The 13561-nt window shown below is 40.9% G+C and overlaps 2 protein-coding genes across 2 annotated transcripts; one reads left to right on the top strand and one right to left on the bottom strand.

Moving 5' to 3' along the window:
• Positions 1-493: 493 nt before the first annotated feature.
• Positions 494-5243, bottom strand: LOC135650488 (large ribosomal subunit protein uL29-like). Its single transcript, XM_065169874.1, has 4 exons — positions 5086-5243; positions 4868-5003; positions 4609-4765; positions 494-752 (listed from the first exon to the last, which is right to left on the bottom strand). Exons 1-4 carry the CDS (start codon positions 5087-5089, stop codon positions 678-680), a joined length of 372 nt encoding a protein of 123 aa, XP_065025946.1. The 5' UTR covers positions 5090-5243; the 3' UTR covers positions 494-677.
• A 1314-nt stretch (positions 5244-6557) lies between these two features.
• On the top strand, positions 6558-8554 carry LOC135650830 (exocyst complex component EXO70H1-like). Its single transcript, XM_065170450.1, has one exon. The coding sequence runs from the start codon at positions 6660-6662 to the stop codon at positions 8271-8273; it is 1614 nt and encodes a 537-aa protein (XP_065026522.1). The 5' UTR covers positions 6558-6659; the 3' UTR covers positions 8274-8554.
• The last annotated feature ends 5007 nt before the right edge of the window (positions 8555-13561 follow it).

Here is a 13561-nt window from a genome sequence, read left to right as displayed (position 1 = left end):
CGCCACCTCTTCTACCCTTTAATTGCGGAAGAACCCACCGTTCAATAAGTTATCTGTTCCTGTCATAAGCCATAGAGAAAAGAGAAGAAACGACAGTTTTTAAGTAACCGAGGCTTTTAAGTCGGAACACTTTTGACGACAGAAAAAATATTGAGAGTATATCCCAAGGAGAGTCAACCGTCCATCTCAATTTTTGGTTGAAGTTGACGGGATTCAGTGGTTGGGAGTTGTTCGCTTCATTTCTGTATCGTGGTGAGTGGCGGCTTTGCCTTCATGCTTCGACTTCGTAGAGCTGTAGATTGCCACACACAGCATTGTCAAAATCTTACCCAGCCTGCAAACTTGTGAAGGCACAAACACTATGATATAATCGTCTTCTCTTTACATCCAGCTGTATAATTCAATTACTAACTCAGCAGTTGAGACAGCAGGAAGCCGATGACAATCCTGCAGCAGACAAGTGAGATTCACATGCCGGTTTAAAAACCATTAGGAAGTCAACGATGTGGCACCAACATTGTGAAACAGAGTTCAAGGACAAAAAACATTCCACGGTTCAAACATATAACAAAATTTTCAAAGGATGCTCACAGTATTGCAAAAAAGACTTCACTAAACAATGAAATCGAGTAGCAATTAACACAGAAGAGCTTAACAAGCCTGGTCCCTACTTTTATCTAAGCTTTGATTGCATACTTCCTCGTTGGAAAGTACATCTCCTTTTTCTTCTGGCGTTTTGTCTTCAAGGAGCCCTGCGATCAGAATAAATGAACTTTTTTTGTCAAAATATACCCATTAAGCTAAAATAAAAAGGCATCATTATATTGTTACATGGAAGTATGGAAGATTTGATTTATGTTTGTCCATAGTCAAATTATAGTTGTGAAAATGTCTTATTGGGGAAGTGTCTTATTGTATATTATAATAGAATTTAAATCAGCTCAACATAAAGATAACCCACATGAAATATTTGCTTGATCTGAAGAATGATATGAGATAAACATAATATCTGCCTGATGACAAGTATATCTTTCTGAAAGATGCAACCTATTGCAAATAGGACTGATATTGAATTTTAGAAACAAGAACAATGTATTAACCGTGTTGACTGCACACAGTCACACCGGTCTGCCACCATTCTGATAGTCTCTAGTCAGTACCAAACATGCTATACAATTTTTAGTATTTTTGACAATGTACCGAGACATACCAATGCATAGAGTACCATTCTGTACACACTGTTTTAGTAAGATTCTGGTACAGATTTTCCATAATTTCTGCCGCACTTGGGAACTCTCTTCCGCTCCCTAAGGAGACATACAACTCCCAACAGTCCTCAAACTTTACTAACACGAATTGTTAGACAATAGAGATACCAACTTGAGTCACTTATTGCAACCACAAGATATATCCACCATTTGCAAAGATCGATTGTGTTCACATCAATTCCAACTATAATTTGTACTTCCCAGTGTTACAACCTCACATCAGGCACCAACATCCAATCAAACACCTCTAATTTTCTGTTACATGACTGCTGACAGCAAGCAACATCACTCTACTACAAAAGCTAGCTAGAACAACCTGGAATATCGATTACAAATAAATGAGTAAGAAAGTTCTGCTGATCAAGAAATGACTCTAAGACACAACAATGGCGTTACAACCTACTGAGTATGAGGGAGGAATCATTTCAAAGACTGGAACAATAAATTAGATAATTAGACAGCTTGACCATGAAGAAAGAACAAACAGACAAAGATGTGCAAAACAACTGGACAAATACTACAGAGCAGCTGAATCAAAGGCAATTCAGTGATTGCAGTGCAAGTTAGGGAACTGGAACACCTCGTATTCGTACAAACTTGCCAACATCCAACATATGACAAATGCATATCTACTACATAGTGTGGAACATGAGGATATTGCCCTTATCTTCTACAACCATTTGCACCACATTTTTGGAATTTTCAGCTTTAATATTGACTAGTTCAAATGTTAGCCCTGTGAAACCTATTCTCCCACAAGGCCTCGATGATGATTCATGGGGCAAGGTTCCAAATACCGATCAAAATGAAAAGTAACAATCAGTATTATCAATATGGCCATGGATCAATAATAGATCATATAACTTGCACTGACCAATATTCATTTTTATTATTTGTCTGACACCAAACAGTACATGTCTGTAAACAAGTATGCTCGGTATACAAGTATCCAACAAGGTGTCAAAACCAGTTTTGGACCAAGACTTCAAACTTTGGTATGGAAAATTTTACTATTTTCATCTTTGTAGACAAACAAATAAATCACCAGGTCCCAACAGTTTTAACATTTAGTTCTGTCAAGCTAGATGGAATTTCTAAAGTTTGAGCTGTTGGGGGTAACAACAGTTCTTGATTATTTTGTTGGTACTAAAAGGCTGAACTGTCTATATCATTAGAGTAGAACGACCAATGGTGCTCATGAAGCTGAGCATTTCCGACCCATAATGTTGGCAGGTGTAGCACAAACAGTTCCCTTGTGATGCCTTAATTTAATTCCACATTGTAAGTGGATGGTAATGAGGGTATAAAGGGCCACAGAGGTCTATTAGTATCAATTCAAACTGAAATATTTTCAGTTAGCGGCTGAGGCATATTCAGTTAATGGGTCAGTTTTTCCATGGATTGAATAGTGACAGTCAGTTTTATAGGATGTCTAGTACTGCACATGGTGCGGAGCTCGCAAGAATTGGAGCCATATCACGGCTTGAAGCCACCATTAGGTTGGGCCATGTCCTATTAGGATGATTTCCTGGCAGTGGCATGTGATTGTCTTTGTACAATGCAAAAGACATTGAAAACAACATATTAGATTAATTTTTAGATTATCATGTACTCGCATAAGGACATACAGATTCTGTGTTGCGCCAATAGTCATTCCCCTAATCCAGACAACATGGGGTTTCCATTGTCATGTGTCAAAACCACCATGGCAGCATAGCATGTGTTGATACCTTTTTGGTCCATCACATTTTAACAAGTGATAATCTGTGCTGACCATGATTCACTGATCAACACTAAAAAGTGGATAATACAGCATCAAGATATGAACCACTTGGTGAGAAATAAAAGTGGATCAATGGATCAAGTAATCACCAGTAACCCCTGTATGACACTCACTTTGATGAAACAAATGTTCTTGCCTAAGAAGCATGGACAAGGACACAGTGACACACCACTTCTAAAAAAATTGGGACAAGGTCGTAGGCCTGCATGAGAGAGGCACCAAGGTGACGAGGCCGTGGGAGATAGGTGATCGGTCGACGAGAGGGACACCGAGGGAAACCCACGAGCGAGGCCACTGGTGAGAGGTGATAGGTCATTGGGGGTGGGAGAAACAGTGAGGTTGCAGCCACAAGAGGCGAGCGACGATACCGTCACACCTAGAGATGTTGACAACGATAGTGCTGTCGTCGCTGAGTCAAGTGCCCGGCTCTTCCTCAGACTCAGCAGCCTGATACCGATTGACTGCCTTTGGACTTCTTCTTCCTCCTCAGATCCAACTGAGGGATGTGGTCCAAGAAGATGGACTCGACGTCCAATGACGAGAAGTCGACAGAGGTGGTGGTGGTGGCGACGGTGGGTATGGTGGAGGAAGTTGAGGAGCTTTAAGTGGTAATGAAGCTGTAGTGACAACAGTCGCGCCAAGGGCGCAACTGCATGACAAATGTCGATGAGGTCGCCCTCATGTGAGGTCCACGCAACTTAATGCCACACACGACCCAAGGAGCGATGAGGAAGCGCATGGATCTTACACAGATATGTCGTGTCCAAAATAAAAAAAATAAAAATAGACACATGTCAAACATGACTGGTTGTATCAAAGACGCATCCGTGTTTGATATTGTATCCGACATGGGTACACCCATCAAATTGACATGTCCGTGCTTATGAGGTTCTCACAGGAGTAACTAAAAAAGTGTATAAGTCGAGGCACAATAAAACAAGGAAACTTAGTTGTATTTGCATAAGAATCTTAAAGAATCAACCATCCAGTGCTTCACAAAAGTTCTTAATTCATTTGGAGGATCCAATAATTGTGCTTCTGGTTGACACTAAGGAAAGAGTGTAAACTAATATATGCCAAGTGACAATCCCAACAGGCACACTAAAGTCATCTTTAGATAGTTCGATTGTAAAACAAAGCAACTTATTGAAAAACAAAATTGTCAGCAAAAAAGATTGATTATCTTTTCTATGCATAAACATACATACTGAGATAGATAGTAGCACCAAACAAGTTGTATAACTAGCCTCTGGTAAAACCACAAATGACGACCACCAAATGTTACCAATCTTACATCCACCTTTTCCACCTTCAAATTACTCACCTTTTTCACACACGTAAAGTTTAATACAAAATGCGAAAAGGCATCGCAACTATTCCTTATATCACAATATATGATAAACAGCATCAGCAGAAACACCATAAAATCAATATCCGCATTGTCATTAGATTATCACATGATGCTATAAAATCAAGCAAAGGATCTACCATTATCCCAAAGATATCAGGTACAGACCAGAAACCCTTTCTTATAAGAAAATCTGAAACGAGCAGTACCTGACGCTTGGTTAGGCGACGGCGGATGGCACGAGTCTTCTTGGGCCTGAGGTCAAGCGGGATAAGCTTCTTCTTTTTGTATGCATCCCTCAGCGCAGCCTTCTGCTTCTGGGAGGTGACTGTCAGCACCCGCGCGATCGACAACCTCACCACCTTACTGAGAAATGAAAGATGTGACGGGATGAGATGACACAACGAACGCCCCAAGGACGAGACAGATCGGTCGGACAGAGAAGGGATCAGGAGATAAATCGGTTACATCTTGGAGAGCTTGTTGGGGGCACCGCCGGTGACCTTGGCAACGCGGAGAAGGCTGAGTTCGTTTTTCAGGTCCTTCAGTTGGTTCTGCAGTTCCGCCTTCGTCTTCCCTCGGAGTTCGTGAACCTTAATCCTAGCTGTAACAAGGCATCGGTAGTGAGATCGACGCAGTGCGGCCCTAAAGAGAATCGAGAAGAGCGACAAACAACGATTCGTTACCCATTCTAAATGGTTGTCTTCTTCGCCTTCGCCAGCCGGTGCGGCTCTCCGCTCGATCGAGGTAGCAACCGTAAATCCAAACGGCGACGGCGGCACTTTACAGATCCCGGTCGTGAGCAAGCACCTTTGAATAAACCCTAGACATGGTCACCAGGGCTTATTGGGCTTCACATAAACCGACATGATATGGCCTTAATGGTACATCGGGCCTAAACTGGTTCTTAAATGGGCCTTCCAACTAAGCCGATAGTCCTTTAATGGAAATTGCGTTAGATTAAAAATGAGCGATTTCATCCAAAAGTTCCTTTTTCGTTTTCTCCCTAAAGGTGAAATGGTATTTCCGTTTTTCATAATATCTATTTTTTGTTGGATCCGTAATAATGTTTAGGCTACCAAAATATTTTGATCTATTATAATATTTTGATCACTATAATAAAATCATTGTAAATAATATAAATGGACTCATAACCATAACCAACCCGACTTCAAACATAAAATTTTGATATCGTAATAGTTTATGAGCAAAATATTATATTACTTATAATATTTTTTAAAAAATATTATATAATATTTTCAGTACCCTAATAAAAATAACATAATTAAAATAGGGATAAAAAGTTTTACTTGTTATAAATTTAAGATCACCACAATAAAAAATTGTAAAGCTACTTAAAAACATGATAAATAATTTAAATATATTCTTAACCTCAACCAAATCAGGAGGCCCCTTTTACGAAAATTAAAATGAAAGATATTTTTTTAGGGAAATCTTCCCTTAAATATAAATTAATTTTGAATTAATCCATGCTCAGCATGGCAGAATAAACGGCAAGATTAGGCACGTTCCTGTTGATTCGTCAACAGCATGCCGCCCACGTGAAGGAATGAAAACCTAAGCGTGCAGATCATTTCGCCGTGGAGTTCTTCCTTTGACTCCACGAACAACGTGCTTTAGATGATCTCCACAGTAGTTTATCGTATCACCTCTTTTATTTATCATGTACATAGAAGTTAATAAGCTATCAGATAAGATAAGAAGACCGAGTACCATGGTCAATATGCATGCATTCAACAATTCAATTATAACATGTGAGTTTTGTGATGCACTTGATAGGGCACAAGGAAGAAAGAGATAAGATACTTAATCAAGCCATTCCAGCTGCAATTTGCTTATTTGCTCTATGACGTGACTAATCTATCCATATCACGCAGGACAGTTCGATCTAAAATGTCTGCAGCTGGTGTAGTTTGACCTCGACATGGCCGGTCTTTTTTGGTGCATGGATCTGGATACCTATCTTTCTTTGCTTTGATCGCAGTTGACTTCTTGTGTTCGATATATTTAATCTTCGTTGAACTGGATTAGAGCAGAGCTTCTACTGCTCCAATGTACCAAGAGCAGTTTACGTGCCCTCATCTACTCCAATGGCTATATAACAATAGGGTATTGGCGTCGTCTCCTCGGCCACACGAACACGCACAACGCAGCAAGCTGTGTCGCAGTCTTCTTTCCTCTTGTCTCCTTCGGGAGTAACTCGAAGCTCCTCTTTGTTGCTCACTGTACACTGATAACGATGACATGGAAGGGATTACGGAGCCTACTCAAATCTTCTTCCTCGAAGCAGGGCAGTCATCAGATTCGCCATTATCATCGTCGTCGTCATCGGGTCCATGCAGCTGCGGGTGCAATGGACAGTACGATGGAGGAGAACATCGCGGCTGCTGAGGAGGTCGTAAACCAGTGGGGCCTGCAAGTAGACGCCTCTCTCTTCTCCGACAGCGGCCGCGCCGACTCCAAACGCTTCCTCCGCGCCACGGCGGACCTCCACCGCTCCATGCTCTTCTTCACCGCGCCCTCCGCCGACCCAGCAGCCCGGTCCGCCTCACTCCTTCGTGCCCATTCCCTCCTCTCCGCCGCCATGCGCCGCCTCGAGAGCGAGCTCCACCTCCTCCTCTCCGCCCACGGCCAGCGCCTCAACCCCTTCGATCCCCTCCGCCCAGCTTCCAACATCTCTGACGTTGATGACGCCACGGAATCCCTCACCCAGGTGGAGAACGCCTCAGACGTCGCCACGGCCGACATCCGAGCAGTCGCAGAGTCCATGATATCCGCGGGTTACGGAGTGGAGTGCGTACGAGTCTACAAGACGATGCGGAAATCCTTCGTCGACGAGTCCGTTCGCCGGTTGGGCTTCGAGCGACTGACGCAGTCGCAGATCCAGAAGTTCGAATGGGATGCCCTCGAGTCAAAGATCCGAGATTGGCTCGTCACCGCCCCAGTCGCTTTCAGGGCCCTCTTCACAGGCGAGCGCCTCCTCTGCGACCGCGTTTTCGCTGGCTCAGACTCCATCCGCGAGTCCTGCTTCGCCGACGTCACCCGAGACGCCGCCGCGCGGTTCCTTGCCTTCCCGGAGTTGGTGGCAAGGTCGAAGAGATCGCCAGAGAAGCTGTTCCTAATCCTCGATCTCCACAACGCTGTCGCAGAACTCTGGCCGGATATCGAGTCGATGTTCAGGTTCGAGTCCACCGCTGCTATCCGGAAGCAGGCGGTCAACTCCCTCCTCAGGCTCACAGAAGTAGCACGGTCGAGTCTGGCCGACTTCGAGGCGGCAATCCAAAGGGACGCATCCAGATCGCTAATAACCGGCGGTGACGTCCACCCGCTCACCCGCTATGTGATGAACTACCTCGTCTTCCTCGCCAACTATCAGCAGACCCTCGCCGACATTTTCGCGGACTTAGCCTTCGAACCCCCGAGCCCCTTGCCGGAGTCCTTCTTCGACGCGGCAGAGGTGGCGACGCCGCCTTCGTCCTCTCCGTCTTCCGCCTCCACTACCTCCTCGGAGAGCAGCAGGCCGGTGAGCTCCTCCTCTTCCGCCGCTGCCTCAGGGTCGATTTCGGTCCGGATCGCATGGCTGGTCCTCGTGCTCATCTGCAAGCTCGACATCAAGGCGGAGCTCTATCGGGAGGTGGCGCTTTCTTACCTCTTCTTGGCGAACAACATCCAGTTCATAGTTCGGAAGGTGAAGGAGAGCAAGCTGCGACTCCTTCTTGGAGACTTATGGGTGGCGCGGCATGAGGCGAAGGCGAGGCATCACGCAGCGAGCTGCGAGCGGCTGGCCTGGAGCAAAGTGGCTGCGACGGTTCCGGCGGACAAGTCGGCGGAGCTGGACGCGAGGGAGGCCTAGCAGTCAATGCGGGAGTTTAACCCGGCGCCGGTGGCAATTTGCCTGGAGTAAGTGGGGGTAGTTGTGCAAGCATAAAATATTATGTCATATATAATATGAAAAAAAATTTATACTTAATCAAATAATATTATATCGGATTTACGATGTGTATTCGAATCCGAATATTTCAGTGAAGTCGATAGAGAACTAGACATTTCTCTCTTCCTATATTTTTACAAGACCATTATTATTGATGGTTTAGGGACATTGAAAAAGAAATCATAATCTCTAAATTGCATTGACATACTGTTGAATCTCATATTTTGATGATGAAATCAATTGATAATGTTTATGATTTGATCTGTATTTTGAGTAACGCATAAAGCTTCGATTAGAGAGAGACAATTAATGCAGGAAAAATCATGTTGGGTCGGAGAGAAACACGTCAAAAGATTGGACGTCAAGCTGAAGGATCGGTCGACATATCGATAGAAGGCCTCGGGCCATGGGTTCGAGCATCAGGCCAAGAAGAGCAGAAATTATGCTAAGAAAATCGGAGTTGCAGAGTTCAACTAGCCGATTGGGCAATAGGTCGCAAGATAGGATGATGTGTCGAAGAATCAGATAAAGCGTCGATGTACTAATGACATGCCAAACAACATTTGATTTAAGCCTTATAATAATTGTCTAGATCAAAGTAGTTTTAAGTGTGTAGGATTAACTACGATAGCAAGTCATAAAGCAAAATAAAGTCTCGGAGTCAAGAATGAGACTTCGTTGGGAGTTCGAGAGTTCATCAGAAGTTCTGTCGGAATTGATCGAGAAGTCCAGGAGCTTACTAGAGAAGCTCGTTGGAACTCGCCAAGAAGATCGTCGTGAAGTCCAGGATCTTGTCAGGAGTCTGCTAGAACATTGCCGAGAGATCATCGGAAGTTCACTGGAAGATCGCTGGAAGCTTGCTGGAAGAAACCTAGACTTACAAACTTATTTAGCTTAGTAAATATCTTAAAATTCATAGTTAGCATATAATTGGGTTAAAATTGGGCCAATTTAATTAGGGGCCAATTGGGCTAAGTTTTGGCTGTGTTGGGCCAAACGAAAAGACCCAAACAGTGACCCAACAGGTGGAATCAATGTGGCATAGTCTCCGAGACTGTATCAGGCGATGGTACCACCCAGACTCAGTCTCTGAGACTGTTAGGCGGTGGTACTGCCCAGTGTCAGGCTGCAGGCGGTGGTACCGCCCGTACCCCAAAATTTTGGGGATTTAAATTTTGGCTCCAAGTTTTGAAGCCACTTGGGGTCTATAAATACCTCAGATATTCCTGCATAGAGCAGTAAGAAAGGTAATAAAAAACTCTATGTTTCTAAAATTGAAATCCCTTGTAAAGTATAGAGTTAAGCATATCTTGTCAAAAGTTCTCTATGTTTCTAAAAATGCTTAACCTGAAAGATAGAGTTAGAAACATAGAGTTATAAATGCTTTGTAGAAAGGGGTTGTAAAAGTTCTCTCGTGAACCTATCTTTCAAGCTTCAAGTTGAAAACTCTATGTTTCTAAAAGTTCTCTCCTGAACCTATCTTCTCAAAAGGAGAATCGAGTTATAAGGATAATTGATCTTTGCCCATTGAAGGAAGATCGTTAGTGGATGCTGGTGGCCTTGACGGAAGAAGAATCAGTGGAGTGGATATAAGTCACGACGATCGAACCACTATAAAAATCTGGTTTGCATTTATTTCTTACTATTTACCTTTATTGTAAATAGAATTCTTACTTTTACTACACTTCCGTATACTTTCAAGTTAAGTATTTCCAAGATTGGATTTTATCGTACGAAGAAATTTTAAACCGACGTTTTTATCGGCTGCACTAATTCACCCCCCTCTTAGTATCGACTCATTCGTTATCAGAGCCACACTATTTCTTATTTGGTTTAACACCCAAGAGAAATGACTCTTTTCGGAATTCAAGAGGGTTTTTCTATCGTTCGTCCTCTTATGTTCAATGGGATGGACTATACTTATTGGAAAACTCGGATGAGAGTTTTCTTGCTTTCGTTGAATCTTAATTTATGGAATATTATCGAAAATAAAATTTAAAAGTCTTCTCTTCCAATGAACGATTGAAATAATTTGGAGAAGAAGACTTTCTCTTTAAATGCAAAAGCTATGAATGCTTTATTTTACGCTTTGTATAAAAATGAGTTTAATCATATTTCAGCTTATGAAACGACTTTTGAGATTTGACACACTCTTGAAATCATACACGAAGGCACTAGTAGAGTTAAAGACTCTAAAATAAATATTTTGATGTGTGATTTTGAATTATTTCGTATGAAGCCAAGCGAGACTATTGGAGACATGTACACCCGTTTTACGAATGTTGTCAATAGTCTAAAAGTTCTTGGTAAAAGTTTTTCGAATCTTGAATTTGTGAATAAAGTTTTACGATCACTTTCTAAAAATTGGGACTCTAAAGTAATGACAATACAAGAATCATTGAAGAACTTATTGGGTCTTTAATGACCTATGAAATGACTTATGTGACACTTGAACTTAAGAACACCTTCCAAAGAGTAAGAAAGATTTGTCACTTAGAACAAATGAAAACCACTCGAGTGAAAGCTCAAGTGATGATGAACTCGAACTTCTCACTATAAAATTTAAAAGGTTCATTAAATAAGAATTAAAAAATAAAAATAAACTTAAAAAGAAGTTACCAAAGAAGAAGATAGCACTCAAGGCGGCTTGGAACGAGCCGAGTTCATCCGAAGATGAAGAACAAACCAATAAAGGCGAGGTGACAAACTACGCCTTAACGACTTTCGATGAAGAGGCAACCAAAACCTCTTTGCCTTATTTCAAAATTACTTGATTTTTTTTGTGAGTTATTTTTAAATTAGTTAGTAAATAAAAAATATATATCATGCTTCTTTTTCTAGCTAATTTTGAAAATGATAATTGTATGTTTTATGAAAATATAACAAAATGTTAGATTTAAATCTAATGATTAATCCAATGTATGTTTTTAAGAAAAAAAATAATGTGTATCTAAAGTGATGATTTTCGATTTTGATTGAAAATGCTTTATGAAATCATATTTATGATATCATGCTTAATGAGTTTATAGTTTGAAATTATGCATGTTATACCTTGAAAACTTAAAACCATGTTTTGATGTCATGCCTAAAGTAGTTATACATAATGATCATGCTTAATAAGTTTATATTTCGAAATTATGCATGATGATTTTTGTGATTCATGGCTTATCTATCTTTGTCGCAATGAAAGTTGTTTTTTTGGTTGTAAACAAGATGGATGGTTTTCATATGAAAAACTTGAGAATATTTATATGAAATATAAAATAAAACATATAAAAAGGAAAATATATGATCGTTGGAATTAAAATGATAAATCACATCTCTTGATTAAAGAAGCCATATGTTTAATGTGTCATATTTTTAGTCATGATGATGAAATTTATTTTTTCGATCTTAAACAATGATGCATATTTTTATTTGGCATACAAAAGACAAAGGCTTGCTTGTATGAAACAAACAACATTAAAATAAAACATCTGTATCTTATTGATTTTTTGATAAAAGATTTATGAATCTATGTATATTATGCTTTTGTGAATCTCTTGGACTATGAAAATGAATTTGAATGAGTTTTATCAAAATCATAATTTCTTGAGATTTATAACATGAAATCTTTTATGAATCAAGATCTCTTATTTGATCTCTTATGTTTCTTTTTGCCATTTACTAAAGAGAAAAATAATCCAATTCATGATCTTGATTTCTCAATATTTGATACTTGAAATCTTTCTATGAATTAAGATCATTTTCTCCTTGTTTCTCTTTACTATTCACAAAAAAAAGGAGACTTATTCTAACAAACCATAATATGCTACTTAACATTTTGAGAAAATTTATGACTTGAGAGGGGGGGGGGGGGGGGGGGGGTGGGTGTGGGTTTTGGAGGGGGGTGTGAATTAGTGTAGTGGAAAGATTACGTCGGTTTAAAAATCTTCTTTCAATTAAAATCGATTTCGACGAAAACCATTTCAGAGAGATATTAACTTTGAAATCGTATTCATAAGTGTAATGGAAGTAAAGCAAGTAAGTAGTTTGCAGTGACGGTAAATAGCAAGAATAGAAATGCAAACCAAGTTTTTATAGTGGTTCGGTCGTCGTGACCTACATTCACTTCGTCGATTCCTCTTCCGTCGAGGCCACCGGCATTCACTAATGATCTTTCTTTAATAGCCAAAGATCAACCTCCTTCTTATAACTCTATTCTTCTTTTGCATGCTCAGGAGAGAACCTTTATATCCCCTTTTTTACAAAGCTTCCCTCACACTCTATCTTAGAATGATCTCTAAATTTTAGGAGGAGAGACTCTATACTTTACAAGGGTTTCCAACTCTAGAAATACAGAGTTTTTATTCACTTTTCTTCCTTCTCCATGCAGGAATAACTAGGGTATTTATAGACCTCAAATGACTTAAAAAATGAAACCAAAATTCAAATCCCCCGAAATTTCAAGGTACCGACGGTACCACCGCCTGCACTGGGCGGTACCATCGCCTACAGTCTGACACTAGGCAGTACCACCGCTCAGTCTGATAGTACCATAACCTAGAAGATTATGTCTAGGTGGTACCACTGCCCAGACTGGTGGTACCATTGCCTGATATAGTCTCGGAGATTGTGCCACGATGGTTTCACCTGTTTGGTCATTGTTTGAGCCTTTCTCTTGGCCCAACACAGCTCAAACTTAGGCCCAACTATCCCCTAATTGGGTTGGTCCAATTCTAATCCCAATTATATGCTAACTATGAATTTTAAGATATTTACTAAGCTAAAAAAAGTCCGTAAGTCTAGATTTCTTCCGGCGAGCTTCCGGCGAACTTCCGAGGATCTCTCGGCAATGTTACAACGGACTCCCAGCAAACTCCTGAACTTCACGACGATCTTCTTAGAGAGTTCCGATGAGCTTCTTTGGCAAGCTCCTGGACTTCTCAGTCAATTCCGGCAGAACTTTCGATGAACTCTCGAACTCCCAACGAAATCGCGTTCTTGACTCTGGGACTTCATTTTGCTTTATGCCTTGCTATCGTAGTTAATCCTACACACATAAAACACACTTCAATATAAATAATTATTACTAAGCATGAATCATGTTGTCCGGCATGAATCATTGGTCCATCGACGCTTCGTTTGATTCTTCGGTACATCGTCCTCTCTTGCGGCCTATTGCCCAATTAGCCAGTTGACCCCGTAACTTCGATATCCTTGGCACAATA

This window comes from Musa acuminata, chromosome BXJ3-10 (assembly GCF_036884655.1).
Source record: "Musa acuminata AAA Group cultivar baxijiao chromosome BXJ3-10, Cavendish_Baxijiao_AAA, whole genome shotgun sequence".
Classification (NCBI taxonomy): Eukaryota; Viridiplantae; Streptophyta; class Magnoliopsida; order Zingiberales; family Musaceae; genus Musa; species Musa acuminata.
This window is presented reverse-complemented; position numbering and strand designations above follow the sequence as displayed.

Coding starts and splice junctions, on each gene's coding strand:
- LOC135650830 (XM_065170450.1), top strand. CDS start 6,660: ATGACATGGAAGGGATTACGGAGCCTACTCAAATCTTCTTCCTCGAAG.
- LOC135650488 (XM_065169874.1), bottom strand. Junction 4,766..4,867: donor CCCAACAAGCTCTCCAAGAT/GTAACCGATTTA, acceptor TTCATTTCTCAG/TAAGGTGGTGAGGTTGTCGA. Junction 753..4,608: donor GTCGCCTAACCAAGCGTCAG/GTACTGCTCGTT, acceptor TTCTGATCGCAG/GGCTCCTTGAAGACAAAACG.